At 50.3% G+C, this 15,636-nt stretch overlaps 1 protein-coding gene across 2 annotated transcripts in view; it reads right to left on the reverse strand.

The window, feature by feature from the left end:
* Window positions 1-2,601: 2,601 nt before the first annotated feature.
* The window catches only part of XYLT1 (xylosyltransferase 1), a 312,721-nt gene continuing 299,686 nt past the window's right edge, over window positions 2,602-15,636 (reverse strand). For both annotated transcript variants that reach the window (XM_058709985.1, XM_058709986.1), the window contains exons 11-12: window positions 14,777-15,110; window positions 2,602-8,077 (exon numbers count right to left, since the gene is read on the reverse strand). In XM_058709985.1, the coding sequence (XP_058565968.1) occupies window positions 7,755-8,077; window positions 14,777-15,110 (657 nt within the window). In that variant the 3' untranslated portion in view covers window positions 2,602-7,754. The remainder of the gene's footprint in view (window positions 8,078-14,776; window positions 15,111-15,636) is intronic.

Below are 15,636 nucleotides of genomic sequence, written 5' to 3' on the forward strand. Positions count from 1 at the left end.
CCCTGTTCATCAGAACGTGGTGTTTCAGGGGTGTCTCCTGCGTGTGTTGCAGGTGCCCTGTAGTTGTGGCTAAGCCACATTTATTTGCCTTCAGTCCAGTCAGCTGCAGTGGCTTTTTGCCTGTTGTGGGCAGGGTTTGGTCCCTGTGGTGGCAGTGGGCCTGTCTGGGGCTGCCTTGGGCTTGAGTTGAGTCAGACCAGGCATTTGCCAGAGACGAAGTAGCACCTGAGAAGCTTCGGTTGGTGGATGGGACTATAAGATTTCTTCCTCCTGCCCACTGTCTGGGTTAGTTGCACTGGTTTATGTGGTCATCTGTCCCTCTGCCTGGGGGAGGAGTCACCTTGGAGTGGTGGTGGCGGCCCCTGTTGGGGCTGCTTGCATACTGCCGGGCTTGTGGCCCCAGTTTGGATGGGCTGCTGCCAAGAGCATATGGCGGGGGCAGACCCACCATGTGCAGGGGTGTGAGGGGCGGATGGGTGGTGCTGGTAGCAAGGTTTGTGAGCAGCTGGTCCTCTGCAAGAGGGATTGAAGTGGGCCTGTGTGGAGGGGGCAGATCCACCAAAGCACAGCGCCGGGTGGTGGGGCATATGGTGCAGTCAAGTTAGGTGGTGGTTGTTGGCACTGTGCTGGTTCCCACGGGTGGCCGTGTGTTTATGCTGGGGGGCGGGGGTGGGAAATGGTGCCTCTGTTCCTGGAGGAGTCTTGCAGTGTTCTCTGTCCCTCTGGGACAAGCTCTTCGTAAATAACTCTTTTTGTATACCCCAAGCATTTTTTCAAACTGCTGCTTCTATTGACATATCTCCATGGGCTGTTTGTTGTTCTGTCTCTTGAAGGGTGGAGGCTCAGGTTCCTATCACCCTCCTGGCTCTCCCAGAGCTGAACCTGATTGTGAAAGTTAAGGATGTTAAGCCTGACTGATCGTAAGACCTCTAGAAGTTAGGCCTCTGTGGTTTTCAAAGTCAAATGTTAGGGGGATTCATCTTCCCAGTGCAGGCCCCCATGTCTTAGGTCTGACGTCTGCTCCTCTCTCTGTGCCTGTGGTGTCCCTGCCTCCTGCACACAGCCCCATGGGTCAGTTTGCTCCCGACCATGTTTCCTGCCTTCCTATGGCCCCTTCTCTACAATTAGCTGTGGAGAGTCTGTTCTGCCAGTGTTTGGGTTGTGCTGTGTTTTTTTTTTTTTTTAAGTTTGTTTATTTGGAGAGAGAGTGTGAGAGCTTGTGTGTGAGTAGAGAAGGGGCAGACAGAGAGAGACGGCGAGAATCCCAAGTAGGCTTGGTGCTGCCCTCCAGAGCCTAACACAGGGCTCCATCTTACCAACCCGTGAGATTAGGACCTGAGCCGAAATCAAGAGTTGGATGTTCAGTTGACTGAGTCACCTAGGTGCCCCGTGTTTTCGGGTTATTTATACTGAGCTGTCTGTTACCTAGGCTCCTCTTATTCTGCCATCTTCCCAGGAAGTTCTGAATGGGGCATCATTTAGTGTGGAGGTCAGTGCATGCCATCACCATACCCCCTACTTCCACCCTAAGGTCACGGTCTCTAGACTGTTTTATTCCAGCTGTGTAGTCCCATCTGGGTCTTAGTGGCACGCTCTGCCTTTAACGATCATGAAGGGTGAATGCACCACCTGGGCATTCTCTGTCTTTGTCCATGACCTTTGAGACCCACATACAGATATGGTAGTGAGGTCAACCCAAGAAAACCAGTCCTCCTAACGACTTGAGGTCTCACTGGGACTACATAGGCAACCTTGGTTCTGGTTCTGACCATGATACTGGTATTGCGTATCTTGGTAGCTTCATGCAAATCACTTGACTCACTCGAGTTTCTATCCTTTACTTGTAGAATGAAGGGGCTGAAGCACTTTCCCAGATGATGTCAGTTGTCAATTCTGGATGAATTAGCAGTTAAGGTAAGGCTACCTGTGTAACACAGGTTCTTAGGGGTGTAACACATCACGTGTTGTATTGTCATCACCAGTCAGAAACAGCTGGTCAGATGGCCTTCCATGTGACCATCAGGGGCCTAGCTCCTTACATACTCTAAGTCTGCCTGCCTTTAAATTGGGGGCTTTGTGAGGTTGCCAGGAATGAGCAGACTGACCAATGAATGCTCCAGATGTAGAGGATTCAAAATATGCCCCTTCCACCCACATTCCATTGGCCAGAATTTGGCCCCATGGGATCACACCTATGCACCAGGAAGTCTGCGAATTGTGGTCAAGCATGTGTGGCGAGGAAAGGGAAACGGCTTTGCTATACAATCAGCCATTTGGATAGAGAAGACCCCTGGCCACTTAAATGGCAGCTTCTCCTTAACAACATCTCCTGCAACCAGGGGACTCCTATACAGGAGGGCACTGTCCTAATCTCGTCAAGAGACAGAGCAGGATGATTAGGGAGTATAGCTATACCTCCAGGATTGCCCAGGAGGGGCCCAGCTCAGGCCTGTGGTCTTGGTAATTCCAGCCAGTTGGTGCCCCTTTGGATAACGGATAGTATCACCCTCAGACTACAGGATGGACAGAGCAGAGGAGGGGAGAGAGGACCAGATTTGGCGAAGACCTGGGATATTGCTGAAGAGAAGCCATAAGCCGCTGTTCCGTAAAGACAGTATTTTTTTTTTAATTTTAAAATTCTGCATCTGAAAACACAGTATGACAGAAAGCATCTATGTACACCTGCAGTGTTTTTGGTATGATACAGTATTTAATACATCCACTGTTTTCTGCAAAAAATTTTGCTTTGTCAGACAGAAACAAACTCCCCTAGACAAAAAAATACAGCTAAGGCACAATTTCGTTGTTGTTTTTCTGCTAAATGAAAAGACAGAAAAGGTGCAAAAATGGGCGGGTAGTGCAATCATTTCCAAGAATCACTGTCTACCTTGAGGAAAAGCATTCGTAGGATTGGAATTTTGATAACTCGTCAATTTCAGATAGTTCAATATCTCTTAAAATACTCCTTTAAATAAATAGCAAAATATCTACATCTTTCAGGTGTGTGCCATTGGAATTTTTTTAAACTTTATTTACAGATTTTTTTTAAATCAATACATTACAAAATATTTCTGTACAGTTTTATGCATATCATGATCTATAACAAAATAGTTATTTTTAAAAACTATATCACCACATGTCTTTGAAAAAAATGAGGGGGACAGTAATAACTTATCGTGAGGCCTCTAAAAAAAAAAAAAAATACCCAAACACACGCTATTGACAACATATTAGAAACAAAAAAAGACCGAGAACGGACTCGAAGGACGGTTGCGCTCAATTCCAGTAAATTTCCTATGAAACCCTAGGGTTGTCTTTGGCCTCCAACAGAGCCTGGAACAACAGAAGGCGCAAGTGTGATCCCTTTGAGAACACGACCCATTGGCTGGGAATATTTAATGCTCTCACTTTCCAGGCAGGAAGGAGGAAGAGAGAAACTGAGAAACTCTCCTGCTTTACCCTTGAACGAAGTACCTCCAAGTCACCACGCCTGGGTGGGGGTGGGGGAAAGAGGGTACCTCGGCAGTGTGCGCGGAGGACGGGCTGACGTTCACATGAGCACCCGAGCCTTCGTTTCACCCACAGGAACAACAGAAGAGTGCTTCTCTTAAAGACGGCGTTTAGAAGCCACGTGTATGGCATCTGCAAACTACAGACGGGCAGCCTCTTGCTTAGGAGGCTGCCGCGAAAGCTTCAGGATGCTCCTTCTTCTCGGATGTTGGTGGAAGGTGGACGGAGAGGGCAGTCAGCTTTCCAAAAATAATTTTAAGGCCACATTTCAAAAAGGAGAAACCTAAGGCTTTTGAGGGTGAGGGAAGGAAAATGAAGGAGGGGGATGGAGGTGCAAAGGGGCAGAACCTGCTTTTCCTGGGGACTCCGTGGGCAGAGGCAGTGGGGAGGCTTCCCAGCCCGAAGGAGGGGGGCCGCTTTCTCCCTGGGTGGGGCTTGGGGAGGACAGAACCAAAGACAACGTGAGGGGCAGACACAGGTGGTGCATGAAAGCCCTCAGTCTAGGGTCTATAAAGTATCTGATTTGCAACGTAAAAAAAAAAATACTTTTGAGAGACAGAGAAGGAAACAGAGGGAGAGAATTTGCATAGATTGTACATTCAGCTCGAGCAGATTTGGGACACCTAATTGTTTCTCCCCCAGGTAAACTTCTCAGCAGACACAATGAGGTAGCGCCTGTGGTAGACCCATGGGCAAAGTAAGGTAACTGAGGCAAAGAGGGCATCCTGCGAGCAAGCAGGGCTTCCGAAACGTGCGCAAGGACAGCTGCTCAAATGTAGGACTTGGAGAGAGCTGGGCTGCGACACAACCTCCCAGGCCCCCCAGCCAACCTGTCATCCATCACCTCTGCCTGGGTGGGCAGGAATTCTGGAAAGTGTGGGCCTCTTTAGGTTGAAGGGGCAGCGACTGAGGTCTCCAAATTCTTTTTTTTTTTTTTAAGCACCATCTTAGGACAGCTGAACAAGCCATTCCTCCTGGGACCCTTCTCTGCAGGACGGTCTCTCCTGGTTGGAATGACTGGTAAGAGGTTTATGGTTTCTTCAGAGCGCTTGGTGAGATTTCACCAAGGGTGGCGCTTTTCCTCCTCCACGTGGGCACTGCCTACCTCATGGTAAACCACCTCTCCAGCCAGCAGGTGGGCCGGCAGTGCCCAGGACGAACTGTGGAATTTCCCTTTGCCCACTCTCTCCAACAAAACAAAGAAAAAGCCTTGCCGACACTTAAAAATCAGATTTCCAGTGACCATCTGGATCCCCTGTCCTCCCTGGCCCCAAGGGAAGACTGCACTGTGCCTGCATACTCACGTGCAAAACCAGGCAGCAGCCACCATGCTGTCTTACCCCACGATGGAAGGGTCTGGGACCCCTGCCACACAGCGCGGCTCTGACCCGGCAGCCGTTGCCAGTACACCCTCCTACTCCATCCCCCCTTGGGTGCTGTAGGAGAGCTTGCGTCCTGAGTCCCCGATAGACTGGGCTGTGTCAGGGGACAGGCTAAAGCCCTACACGTCTGTACTCTGCCCCTTCCTGGCAAAGAGATCAAGGTTCCAGCCGGTGTCCATGCACCAGCAAGGGAACGATGAAGGCAGTGCATCCACCTGCCCCCATACCCCCTGACATCTGGGGTCTTGCTGGTTCTCTCTGAATGTGCTGGCCTTTTAAAAGTTAAACTGCCATGGGGAAATGAAGTCCAAATGATGCCTTGATCTGACCAGAAAGGTCTCTTTCCAAAGGGAGGAAAGGGCACCCTTGTGACCCACGGGGTCTAGGCCATGCTTTCTGTCCTCCCTGGAGACCATTTGGCGAGACTTGGGCAGGATGGTTGGGAAATCGCACCGCATGCCCCAGCCTCTGGCATGAGTGACTTCAGACCTGGTCAGTGACTCAGTGCCCCAGGTGCTGCCCTTCCAACTATGACAGGGTTTCCAGGGGCTTGTGATTAATCACTCTTAGATTAAAAGAGAGTTCAACTATTAGTGTGTCTCTTGTGGAAACATCTTTTCTCAAATCATCTTAGGCTTTTGCTTATTTTATTCCCTGACCCAAAAGAAACACCTGGGCTGACTGCCTGGCATTCCGAATCCCTTGCAGGGAGGGGGCTGCGGATCGTGCCCAGAGTAAGCTGGCCCTGGCCCTTCCCCTCGTTCTGGGGGGAAAGCCAGCAATGTGGGCAAGTGTGGACACGGGGCTGAGCCCCACACAGGACACTGTGGAAAACATGCTCCTAGCCACTCTGCCAGGAGGGAGAAAAGGCAGGCTCCCTGGGTGGGCTGGGGTGGAAAGAGGTGGTGGCAGAGGCCTCTGCACTCAAGTTCATGGAGTAATGACCTGGGCTTGCAGAGCAAGACCCTCCACAGCCCCTTGACAGGGGCTAACTCCCAGCTCGGTCCGACTACTCCCCCTTTTTCTAAACTGGATCTTTCTTCTTCCCAGGCTTGCAAGGAGTCAGGTTCCCTCTGTCACCTGCTAAGGTCCCAGGCTCTGCCCTGGGTCCTCTCCCTCCACCGGAGTCATTGGCCTGTTCGGTACTGGAGGCCCAGCCCAGGCTCCCACCCTGCCTGAGAAGGAGGAAGCCTTCATTTTTGTGAGGGGCACCCCACTATCAGCAGATGCTGAGGCACACATTCTCCTCATAGTGTCCAACACCCCTGCCTTTCTCTCAGGACATGGAGAATACAGAGCAGACAGGAGATAGACAGACACTGGCCGCGGGGAGGGTGGGGAAGGGGGGGGCCTTTCATGAATAAAGGCAGCTTCAGTTAGTAAGAGAACATAACTAACAAGCTGCAAACGCAGCACCTACTATTAGTCATGGACTAAAACATATAAATAATAAATACTGCAAGTGTCCCTCTTCCAGCCCCTCCCTGGCCCGCAGGACATCCGGCCCGGTGGGGCAGGGGCTTGGGGGCAAGAGGCATGGGCTCTGCTCCCTTCACACACATGCTGCACAGAGACACAGGACAGACTCTGCAGCAGAACACGGTGCAGCCACGGGTGGGCCTGTGCCAAAGAAAGCCTGTCGTGGGGACGGGGTGGGGGCTGGAGGAGGAAGGGGCCTGGAGCCACGGCTCCGATGTCAGGTTTCTGCACCCTGAGCACTTAGAGTAACACTGCTGTTAAGGTAGTAACCAATCACATCTGCAAGCTTCCCCCTTTCACGCGGCACCTCACAGGAGGAAGGACATGGAGTTAGAAACCAAATCTGAAATGCTTTTGCAGGGATGTAGAAAGTCTGGTCCATTCCTACAGCACCAGGGATGGGGGTGGCAGGTATGATTCACAGAGGTCTGGAGTGCCCGGACCTCAGGGCAGAAGGGCTCACGCACGGGAGGGTATTGCTGTGCCATCCAGCTCAGGAGTTGGCTCCCAACAATCTCTGAGTTTCATGGCCGTGGTCCCCAAAGTTCCCACTGGCCAGGGCCCACGTATGCCTAGGAGACTTGATGTGTATAAGCATCAGCCTGTCGGTGGCAGTCGGGAGGGAGGCTGGCCTGGAACCCTGGCCCTGTGGCAGTGACACCTTGGGGAACCTTGGCCATGTTCCATCAAAAGGCTCTCCTGCTCATCTAGTGACTAAGGAGGACAACTCAACCTGACAAGGCTGGGGGAAGGCTCAGACAGTCTCCTTCTCCGGCCCAGGAGCAGGAAAATGAGCCCAAGCAGGGGGCTGGAGATCAATCAAGCCCACGGTCTGGGCCGTGCTTTTCCATCTGGCTTTTGCAGAGCCTGTGGGTTCTGGACAGGTACCTTGGGAGGTGCCGCTGATAAAGGGAAGGCCTGGTGGGCTGTGCTTGGAGAAGAACCTTACACTCCCCGGCTTCAACCAGAGCAGCCTGGAGTTCAACTACACCTTGAACTTCCCCCTTCCAACTGCGCTTAGTAAACTAAAGTCTGCTGCTCAAAATAAAAGTTTTGAGAATCACTTGTCTGGGGGACTGGGTCACTGGCAGGGACAACAAGGAACCTATAGGCTTTGAGGATCAACCAAAAGAGGTTAAGACCACTGTGGCACGGGGACCAAGCAGTCCTTGCCCCCAGTACCCAGCTTGCCAAATGCAGGTCGTCGGCAGAAACAGCTTTGACCTCTACACCTTCCTTCTCCATCATTCTGTAGCCATGAGAGCTCCTCTCACAAAAGACACCCCCCCCACCTTCCCGGGGGTGGGAGGCCAGGGTCCAGGTGCCACCGGCCCCCCTGGCTGTTTCCCTTTGAGATCTGCTGTGGCTCACGTGTGCCCAGTGCTACCTGAGCCGGCCGTCAGGTTTGACGGCCCCCAGCTCCGACTTGGGGTCGGGGCTGAAGGAGCTCCAGGCCGTCTGGCTGCAGGTCTGCATGACGGGGCAGGCAGTGGGGCCCGTGGTGCAGATGTCCATGGCGGCCCACATCCCACCTACCAGCGAGTCCAGCCAGCGCTCGAGGCCCGCGCCAGCCGTGGCCGCGTTCCTACGAGCCTGCTCCACCTGGGCAGGGCTGATGGGCAGGCTGAGGACGGGGTTCAGGCTCTGGAAGCTCTGTTCCATGTAGGTGCTGCGGAGGGGCCCGTTGTGCAGCCTCAGTGCCTCCTCTGAAACGCAAAGGGATTAGAGCGTCAGACGCACCACAGAGTGGGGGCCGGCTGCGGGCCTTGCACGGCCCGGAGCACCATCTGTCACCACGTCAGTCACGGGACAAGCTCGGGAAGTTGGTCAGTGGCCCCCACTGCACAGACGAGGAATCCGACCACAGGGACATTCCTTCCCCAGCCAGGGGCCTGCTTGGTGCAGGGCACTGTCCGCTCGTCCCTCCAGTCAGCACATGTTCCCAGAGCAGCGTCAGTTAGTAGTCCACACATTCATGTGGAGCATTTAAAGCACCTATGTGCAAGGCATTCACTCCTTCATTCATTCATGTGATAAAGATGTATTCAGTGCTGCCTGGATGTCTCTGCCAGTCGAGCACCCCACTCTTGGTTTCAGCTCCACTCCTGATCTCCAGGTTTGTGAGATCGAGTCCCACATCGGGCTCTGTGATGACAGGGCATAGCCTGCCTGGAACTCTCTCCTCCTCTCTCTGCTCCTCCCTGGCTTGCACACATACTCTCTCTCTTCAACGTTAAATCTTTTTTCTTAAGTGCCAAGCTCCACTCCCAGTGGTGGAGTGAACCAGGTGGTCAAGAAGATTACGACCCAGGGGAGGAACACTGATGGCGATAAATAAGCAAGGTCATTTCAATCAGCAATACGCAAAACGGGACTAAACTGGGTGTGACGGTAGAGCAAGGGGTTGGCGAGCTACAGCCCTTGGACCAAATCTGGCCCACCGCGTATTGTTGTAAATGAAGTTTCAGGGGAACACAGCTATGCCTGTGCGTACATCTTGTCTGCGGCTGCTTCTGTGCTACCACAGCACAGGTGAGTACAGATCAAGACCATACGTGGCCCACAAGCTGAAAATATTTACTGTGTAGCCCTTTGCAGTAAAAGCTTGCAGCCCCAGGGTTAGAGAGTGACAAGCGTGTTTCTTTGGGATGAGAGGGGCTAGGCAGGCCTCTGTGAGGCGACAGCTGAGCTGAGTGCTGGTTAATGAGAAAGCAGCAGCCGCAGGTAGATGGCAGGAAAGAGCGTTCAGGGCAGAGGCAACAGTGAGCACAAAACCTCGTTAAGTGCCTTTCTGCAAATCACAGAGGTAACCAGGGGTGGAGCGGAGGTTTGAACCCACGTCTGTCGACCTCAGCTGTCTCTCAGGACAGCCCTGCTTTGCTGAACAGCAGCGCTCCATGCGTGAGCGCGAAGACGGCAGTCAGGGTGTCTGGGTCTGAATCCCCACGGCCCACACGCTTGGGGTGTGGATTCTGATACCAACACTGGGCACCTGGTTTCCTTGACCTAGTACCTTTTGTGATGGTTAGAAGGGTTGACTTCTCTTTAAGCGCTTAAAAAGGCACCTAGTGTTAGGATCCCAAATATAGAAAGAACTTGTACAACTCAACACCAAAAAACCCCCAAATAGTCCAACTAGCAAAAGACATCCAGAGGGCCAACGGACACATGAAAAGATGCTCATCATCAGTCATTCTTGGAGAAATGCAAATCAAAGCCACAATGAGGTATCACCTCACACCTGTCAGAATGAGGACTGTAACACACGCACGTGTTACTGGGGACGTGGAGGAAAAAGAAGCCTCATGGTGGGGATGCAAGCTAGTGCAGCCACTGTCACAAACAGTATGGAGGTTCCTCAAAAAGTTAAAAATAGAACTGTCCTCCAATCCAGCACTCACACTCTAGATATTTACCCAGAGAATATGAAAGCACTGACTTGAAAACACACATGCACCCCTATGTTTATTGCAGCATTATTTACAATTGCCACATTATGCAAGCAGCCCAAGTACTGCTTTATCCATAAAGATAAAGAAGGTAACTTATGTACAGTGGTATTTATGCAGTGGTATATTAGTCACAGAGAAGAATGAAATCTTGCCATTGGCAACAACACGGATGGAACTAGAGGGTATAATGCTAAGTGAAATAAGTCAGAGAAAGATAAATACCCTACGATTTCCCTCCTGGGTGGAATTTAAGAGACAAGAAGGAAAAAAGAGAAACCAAAAAACCAAACTCAAATACAGAGAACATACTGGTGGTTACCAGAGGTGAGGTGGGTGGGGGATGGTAAACTAGGTGAGGATTAGGAGTTGCCTATCGAGATGAGCACTGGGTAATGTATAGATTTGTTGAATCACTACATGTGCACCTGAAACTATAGAATACCACATGTTAATTATAATGGACTTAAAATTAAACGAGACAGGGGCGCCTGGGTGGCCCAGTTGGTTAAGCGTCCGACTTCAGCCAGGTCACGATCTCGCGGTCCGTGAGTTCGAGCCCCGCGTCAGGCTCTGGGCTGATGGCTCGGAGCCTGGAGCCTGTTTCCGATTCTGTGTCTCCCTCTCTCTCTGCCCCTCCCCCGTTCATGCTCTGTCTCTCTCTGTCCCAAAAATAAATAAAAAACGTTGAAAAAAAAATTAGAATTAAACGAGACAAAATCTGGTGCAAACACACGCACACAAGCAATGCCAGGCCTGTACTAAGTGCTTGAAGAAGTTTAGCTAGGGTTACTGTGGCTGGTGTTTTTAGGACACAATCCTCCTACACTCACACAGTCACAGGACCGGTGTTGTCATCCCCATTTTACAGATGGGGACACAGGTGGCTATCGTGTGAGACAGATCAGGGGTTCAATCCAGGACTGGCTGGTTCCAAAGCTCGTCATCATGACACTCTATTTGCAGGCACATCCAACCAACTGGAAGCTGGTTTTAAGACTGGTTTTAAGTTTTTAAATTTTATTTTCATCTGGAAGCCAGTCTTTCAAAGACTTGGTTTCCCCATCTGTAAACTGGATACTCATTCCTGGTACCAGATTGACCCCGAGGGCTGGCAAGAGGCTCAGGTAAAGGTTCATGTGCTCTATAAACAGTAAAGGAACACTCAGGAGGCTGTGTGGCTCCTTCCCAGGGTTTCAAGATGGGGGAAGTAGAAAGGGCACGTTTGGGCTGAAGGAAAGAAGCCAAGATACTTCTGTTTTGGAGAGGTTCTCTCTTATTGCCTACTTATTGCCAAATACAAGAACAGGTTCTTTTTTTTTTTTTTTTTTTAATTTTTTTTTTTTCAACGTTTTTTATTTATTTTTGGGACAGAGAGAGACATAGCATGAACGGGGGAGGGGCAGAGAGAGAGGGAGACACAGAACCGGAAACAGGCTCCAGGCTCCGAGCCATCAGCCCAGAGCCTGACGCGGGGCTCGAACTCACGGACCGCGAGATCGTGACCTGGCTGAAGTCGGACGCTTAACCGACTGCGCCACCCAGGCGCCCCAAGAACAGGTTCTTAAAACACACGGGCCAGTGATTCTGGTGAGTTGTGTTTTAGCAAATCAGCTCCTGCCCTGCTTGAGATAGCCAGGGTTCTAAGAAATGTCCTTATAGGACAGTGTGGCATTCAGAAAACGTTTTCTGTTCGCTTGGCAGTGGCTGTCACCCTCACTGGCAACCAGGAGAGCTCAGATAATCCACAGACTGTTTTCTAATATGTGGTCCATGAGTGAGGTTCACGAAGGGGGAAGAAATCCCATACACCTGCAACTAGTGGCATTCACAACATGCCTTGACTGCAGACAAGAAAATCCATCCCTCCCTCCCTCCCTTCCCTCCATCCCCTCTCCGTCCCTCCCCTTCCCAGAAGCAGAGGGGCTGGGCTCCAAGGGTAACAGGTACAAGAAGGGGCAGGAGCCTGCATTAACATATATCCCGGCTTGCTGTGACTTAGCTGACTTAGGTAGGACCCAACGTGTTTATAAATCTGGCAGACAGGGCGGGTAGCTCCTGAACCATCTGCCCAAGAACAAAACCTGTTCTCTCTCCAGCAGGTCCTGATCTGTCCACCAGAGCCTCTCCATGCCTCCACATCTGCAGAGCTGGTGGTGGGGAGATCTCTGAACTGACAAAAGGCAGGGCATGCAAAGTGAAAAGAGCAGCTAACAGACATCTGAACGCTGGGAACCCCGTATTATGGGTGATGCAGAAAACCCTGATGAAAAACGAGGTTAATGTGGGGAAATGCTATCACAGCATTAGCCCGTGATGCTTGCCTCTATAATTAAATTTTCCTCAATTCCACCTCATCAGATTTATCGAGATTACCAGGGACGCATCAATAGCAAATTACTCCTGATGAATCATTTTACAAACTGTGTTGCTCCCACCTTCGTGTTCCCTGCCACTGGAACATCATTAATAGACACAAATGCTGATGTGGTGGGGGGCAGCTCCCAGTGGGGTACAATGACCCCTGGCTATTCCTGGGCAGGGTTACAAGAGCCTTGCCATCCTCAGAAACTCTAAGGAGGAAAAACTGGAAAAATCAGGACCCAGTTAAAGGCCCCAGGCTATTTTACTGGGGTGAGGAGGTAGATTCAGGACCCCTCCTTTGTTATATCCGACAGGTGTATGTGGAGCAAAGAGGACAATGCTATTCTATCCCTCTCTTCTGCATCTTTCTTTGGGAACTCTCAGGGATGCTAAAGATGTGAACCTAATCAGGAGGGCACTTGAGGGCCCTCAGTGGGTGGGCTCTGGCCCAGCTAGTTCTGGATGTGTTCTTTTGCCTGCTTCCCAGGGGAGCTGGGAGGATCAGATTTCCTTCTCCAGAAAATATGAGGCCTGGATCTTTCTGCTTGCTCAGCACAGAAACTTAGAAGAGGCCCACACAAGTTCACTTCAACACCCCCTTGTTAGGATTCCAGCCAACCCCTCCCCATGTCTATGTCCCCCTCTCCTTGTGTCACCAGCTAAATGACACCCAGCCCAGAACTGAGAGTTTAGCTAACCAGAGGCTGGAGTGCGTTTTTGGCTTCTGGGTTTCTGATATGTTAGATATAGACCAACAGTTTCAAATACAGAGAGATCCAGAAATCCTGTTTCTAAGAATCTATTTTATAGATGTATCTGCATGGGCACAGACAATTTCAAGAATCCTTGCAGCGTTACCTGTAACCCTACCACGACCGAAAGAAACTGTATGTCCACTCAGGGGATGAAAGATAGATTGTGGGTCTTTCTCCCAGTGGAATACGAGGCAGCTAGTAGCTTTATATATATTGACTCGTTAAGTCCAAAGAGAAGTTTCACCCCAAAATGTATCACTCCATTTTCAAACACCAGCAATGTGTGTGTGACTTATTTTGTGTGTTGATGCTTTAGAAGCCTTGAGAAACCTCTAGAAGGATGAACACCAAAGTGTTGGCAGTGGTTACTCTGGGAGGTAGGACTGAGCAGGGAGGAAGATGTTCCCAGTGATCAAAGGGGGAGGAGGAAAGGACAGAAAAATAAAAGTAAACTCTCTGGGTAAGAAAAGAAAAAGAAGGCGGCACGTTAAGAGTCTGACATCCCTCTCTGTGCTCAGCAGGAACCACTGTCCTGATTTCCTATTAACAACTCGTTTCCTCACAGCTTTTTATGGACAGAGAATCCTGAAATAACGTAGTGGTGGCTTGGCTTGCTTTTGAACTTTAAATGTATGCGCTCTAATTATGACTCTTCCGTGATATTTTCCTCTCAACATTATGTTGTAGAGACTCATCCAGATCAATGCACGGCACGGAGCTCCGCTGTCTGAACAGACCCCGCGGTGTTCATGCATCTGAATGTGGGCATCTGGACTGCTTCCGGTTTGGTGCCATTATGAACAATTCTGCTCTCCTTCTGCAAACGTCTGTAGGGCATACACCTTAGGCTGGGATTTCTGGGCAGTAGGAGGTGTGTGTTCAGCTTTGGTAGGAGATGCTATGCCATTTTCTAAACCCGTTTTATCACTTTGCCCCACCCCCCGCCCCACGCCAGCACTACATGGGAAGCCATTATTCTCCAACCCTCCATCATATGATATTGTCTAACCTTCGAACATTTCACAACATAGTGGCATGAAATCGGATCTCTTTTTGCTTTTAATTTGCATTGCTCTCGTTATTCGTGAGGCTGAGCATCTTTTCATATGTGTGTGGGCCATTTATGCCCTGTCCTTTTTTTTTTTTCCCTTTCTTTCTCCTTTCTCCTTTGTAGCAAAGGCCAGCAATCCTTTTCTCTAAAGGGCCAGATAGTCGGTTGTTTTGGATTTGTGGGCCATGCAATCTGTGTCAAAATTACTCGATGCTGCCACTGTAGTCCCAAGGAAACCATAAACAATATGTAAATAAATGGGTGTGGCTGTGTCCCAATAAAACTTTATTTAAAAAAGAGGGAGTGGGCCAGATTCGGCCCCTGGCTTGTAGTTTGATTTATGGGATTTCTTTATATATTCTGAATGTATTTTTTTTTATGTGTAGCAAATATTTTCTTACTAGTCTTTTCATCTAGTGTTATCATATTTTTGATGGAAAGAATTTCCTATTTTAATTACTATTTTTAAAAAAGTAAGATTTGCCAAAACTCAGTATCTGCCTGGGTTTATTTCCCATCTTGTTTTAAATATAATCAGGGCTCTCTGGAAGTCCAGTGGGAGAGCATCTAATAATTAGGTACCTAATACACAGATGACATCATCTCAGTGTGCAGGTAGAAAATTAGAAGGCTCTCTTTGCAAACAAGCAGGGAAAAATGCCGAGCAGAGAGCACTATTCTCTGAGGCAGCCCACATGCCCCCCCACCTGCAATGCCTGAGGGAGAAGACCCAGGAGACGCCCGGGATGGATTATTTCCACCCCCAGAGACACTAGGAGTACTCACCTGGTTTGATGGGCTGCCTATTTGAGAAGGTCAGAGGTGCAACGAGGAATTTGGTCTCTGCAACTGGCACCCAGTGGTGAAGAATTTTCACTGTCCAGACCCCAGGCCTCAGGGGCAAGTTCAAAGGGGGCTTGTAGTGAGTGAATTCGGCAGTGGATTCAATCAGGATGTCATAGGTGGCTGCGATGATGTTGACGGGATCCACCCAGATGACAGTCACGGTGACATTGGGGCCCTTCCCCCATTTCTGCATGCCTACCGGCTCATCCATGGGCCCCAGGAGCCCCCCAAAGTTGCGGAAGAGCCGCTCCTTGGCATCCCAGTCGGTGCCGACCTGAAAGAAGAGAACGAGTCTTGGAATCACTGAGCCGGATTTAGGATACAGGGTCCCAGAGAGGCCTACGATCCTGCTTGTTGGGCTACATACACCCATTTTACAGATGAGGAAATGGAAGCTCTCAGGAGGTCACCTGCTCAAGACTGCAAAAGTGGTAGTAAGCAGAAGATTTGAGATTTGGACCCAGTCTGTGGTCTGTTCATTAAACCACTAGGCCTCGTGGGCCTCATACAGCATTTGACACTTGGAAAGAAAACACACAACATGCACTGAATCAATCAATGCCTGCTGGCAGGCCATCCCGAGGACACATACCTCCACTGCTCAGCAGGTGCGGGCGGTTTCCACTTTGGTTCTCCGTCTTCTAGATCAGGCACCTCCATCTAGTATGACATTCTGAACATGAACAGAGCTCAGGTTTCTGAGCTGCTCTATCACAAGCTGGGAAAAAGGAGGGTCCCTCAGCCTCGCTTATTGCTGGCAGTTCACATGGCTCTCCTGGGAAGAGACCGCTGTGGCCTCC

Source organism: Neofelis nebulosa, chromosome 18 (assembly GCF_028018385.1).
Source record: "Neofelis nebulosa isolate mNeoNeb1 chromosome 18, mNeoNeb1.pri, whole genome shotgun sequence".
Classification (NCBI taxonomy): domain Eukaryota; kingdom Metazoa; phylum Chordata; class Mammalia; order Carnivora; family Felidae; genus Neofelis; species Neofelis nebulosa.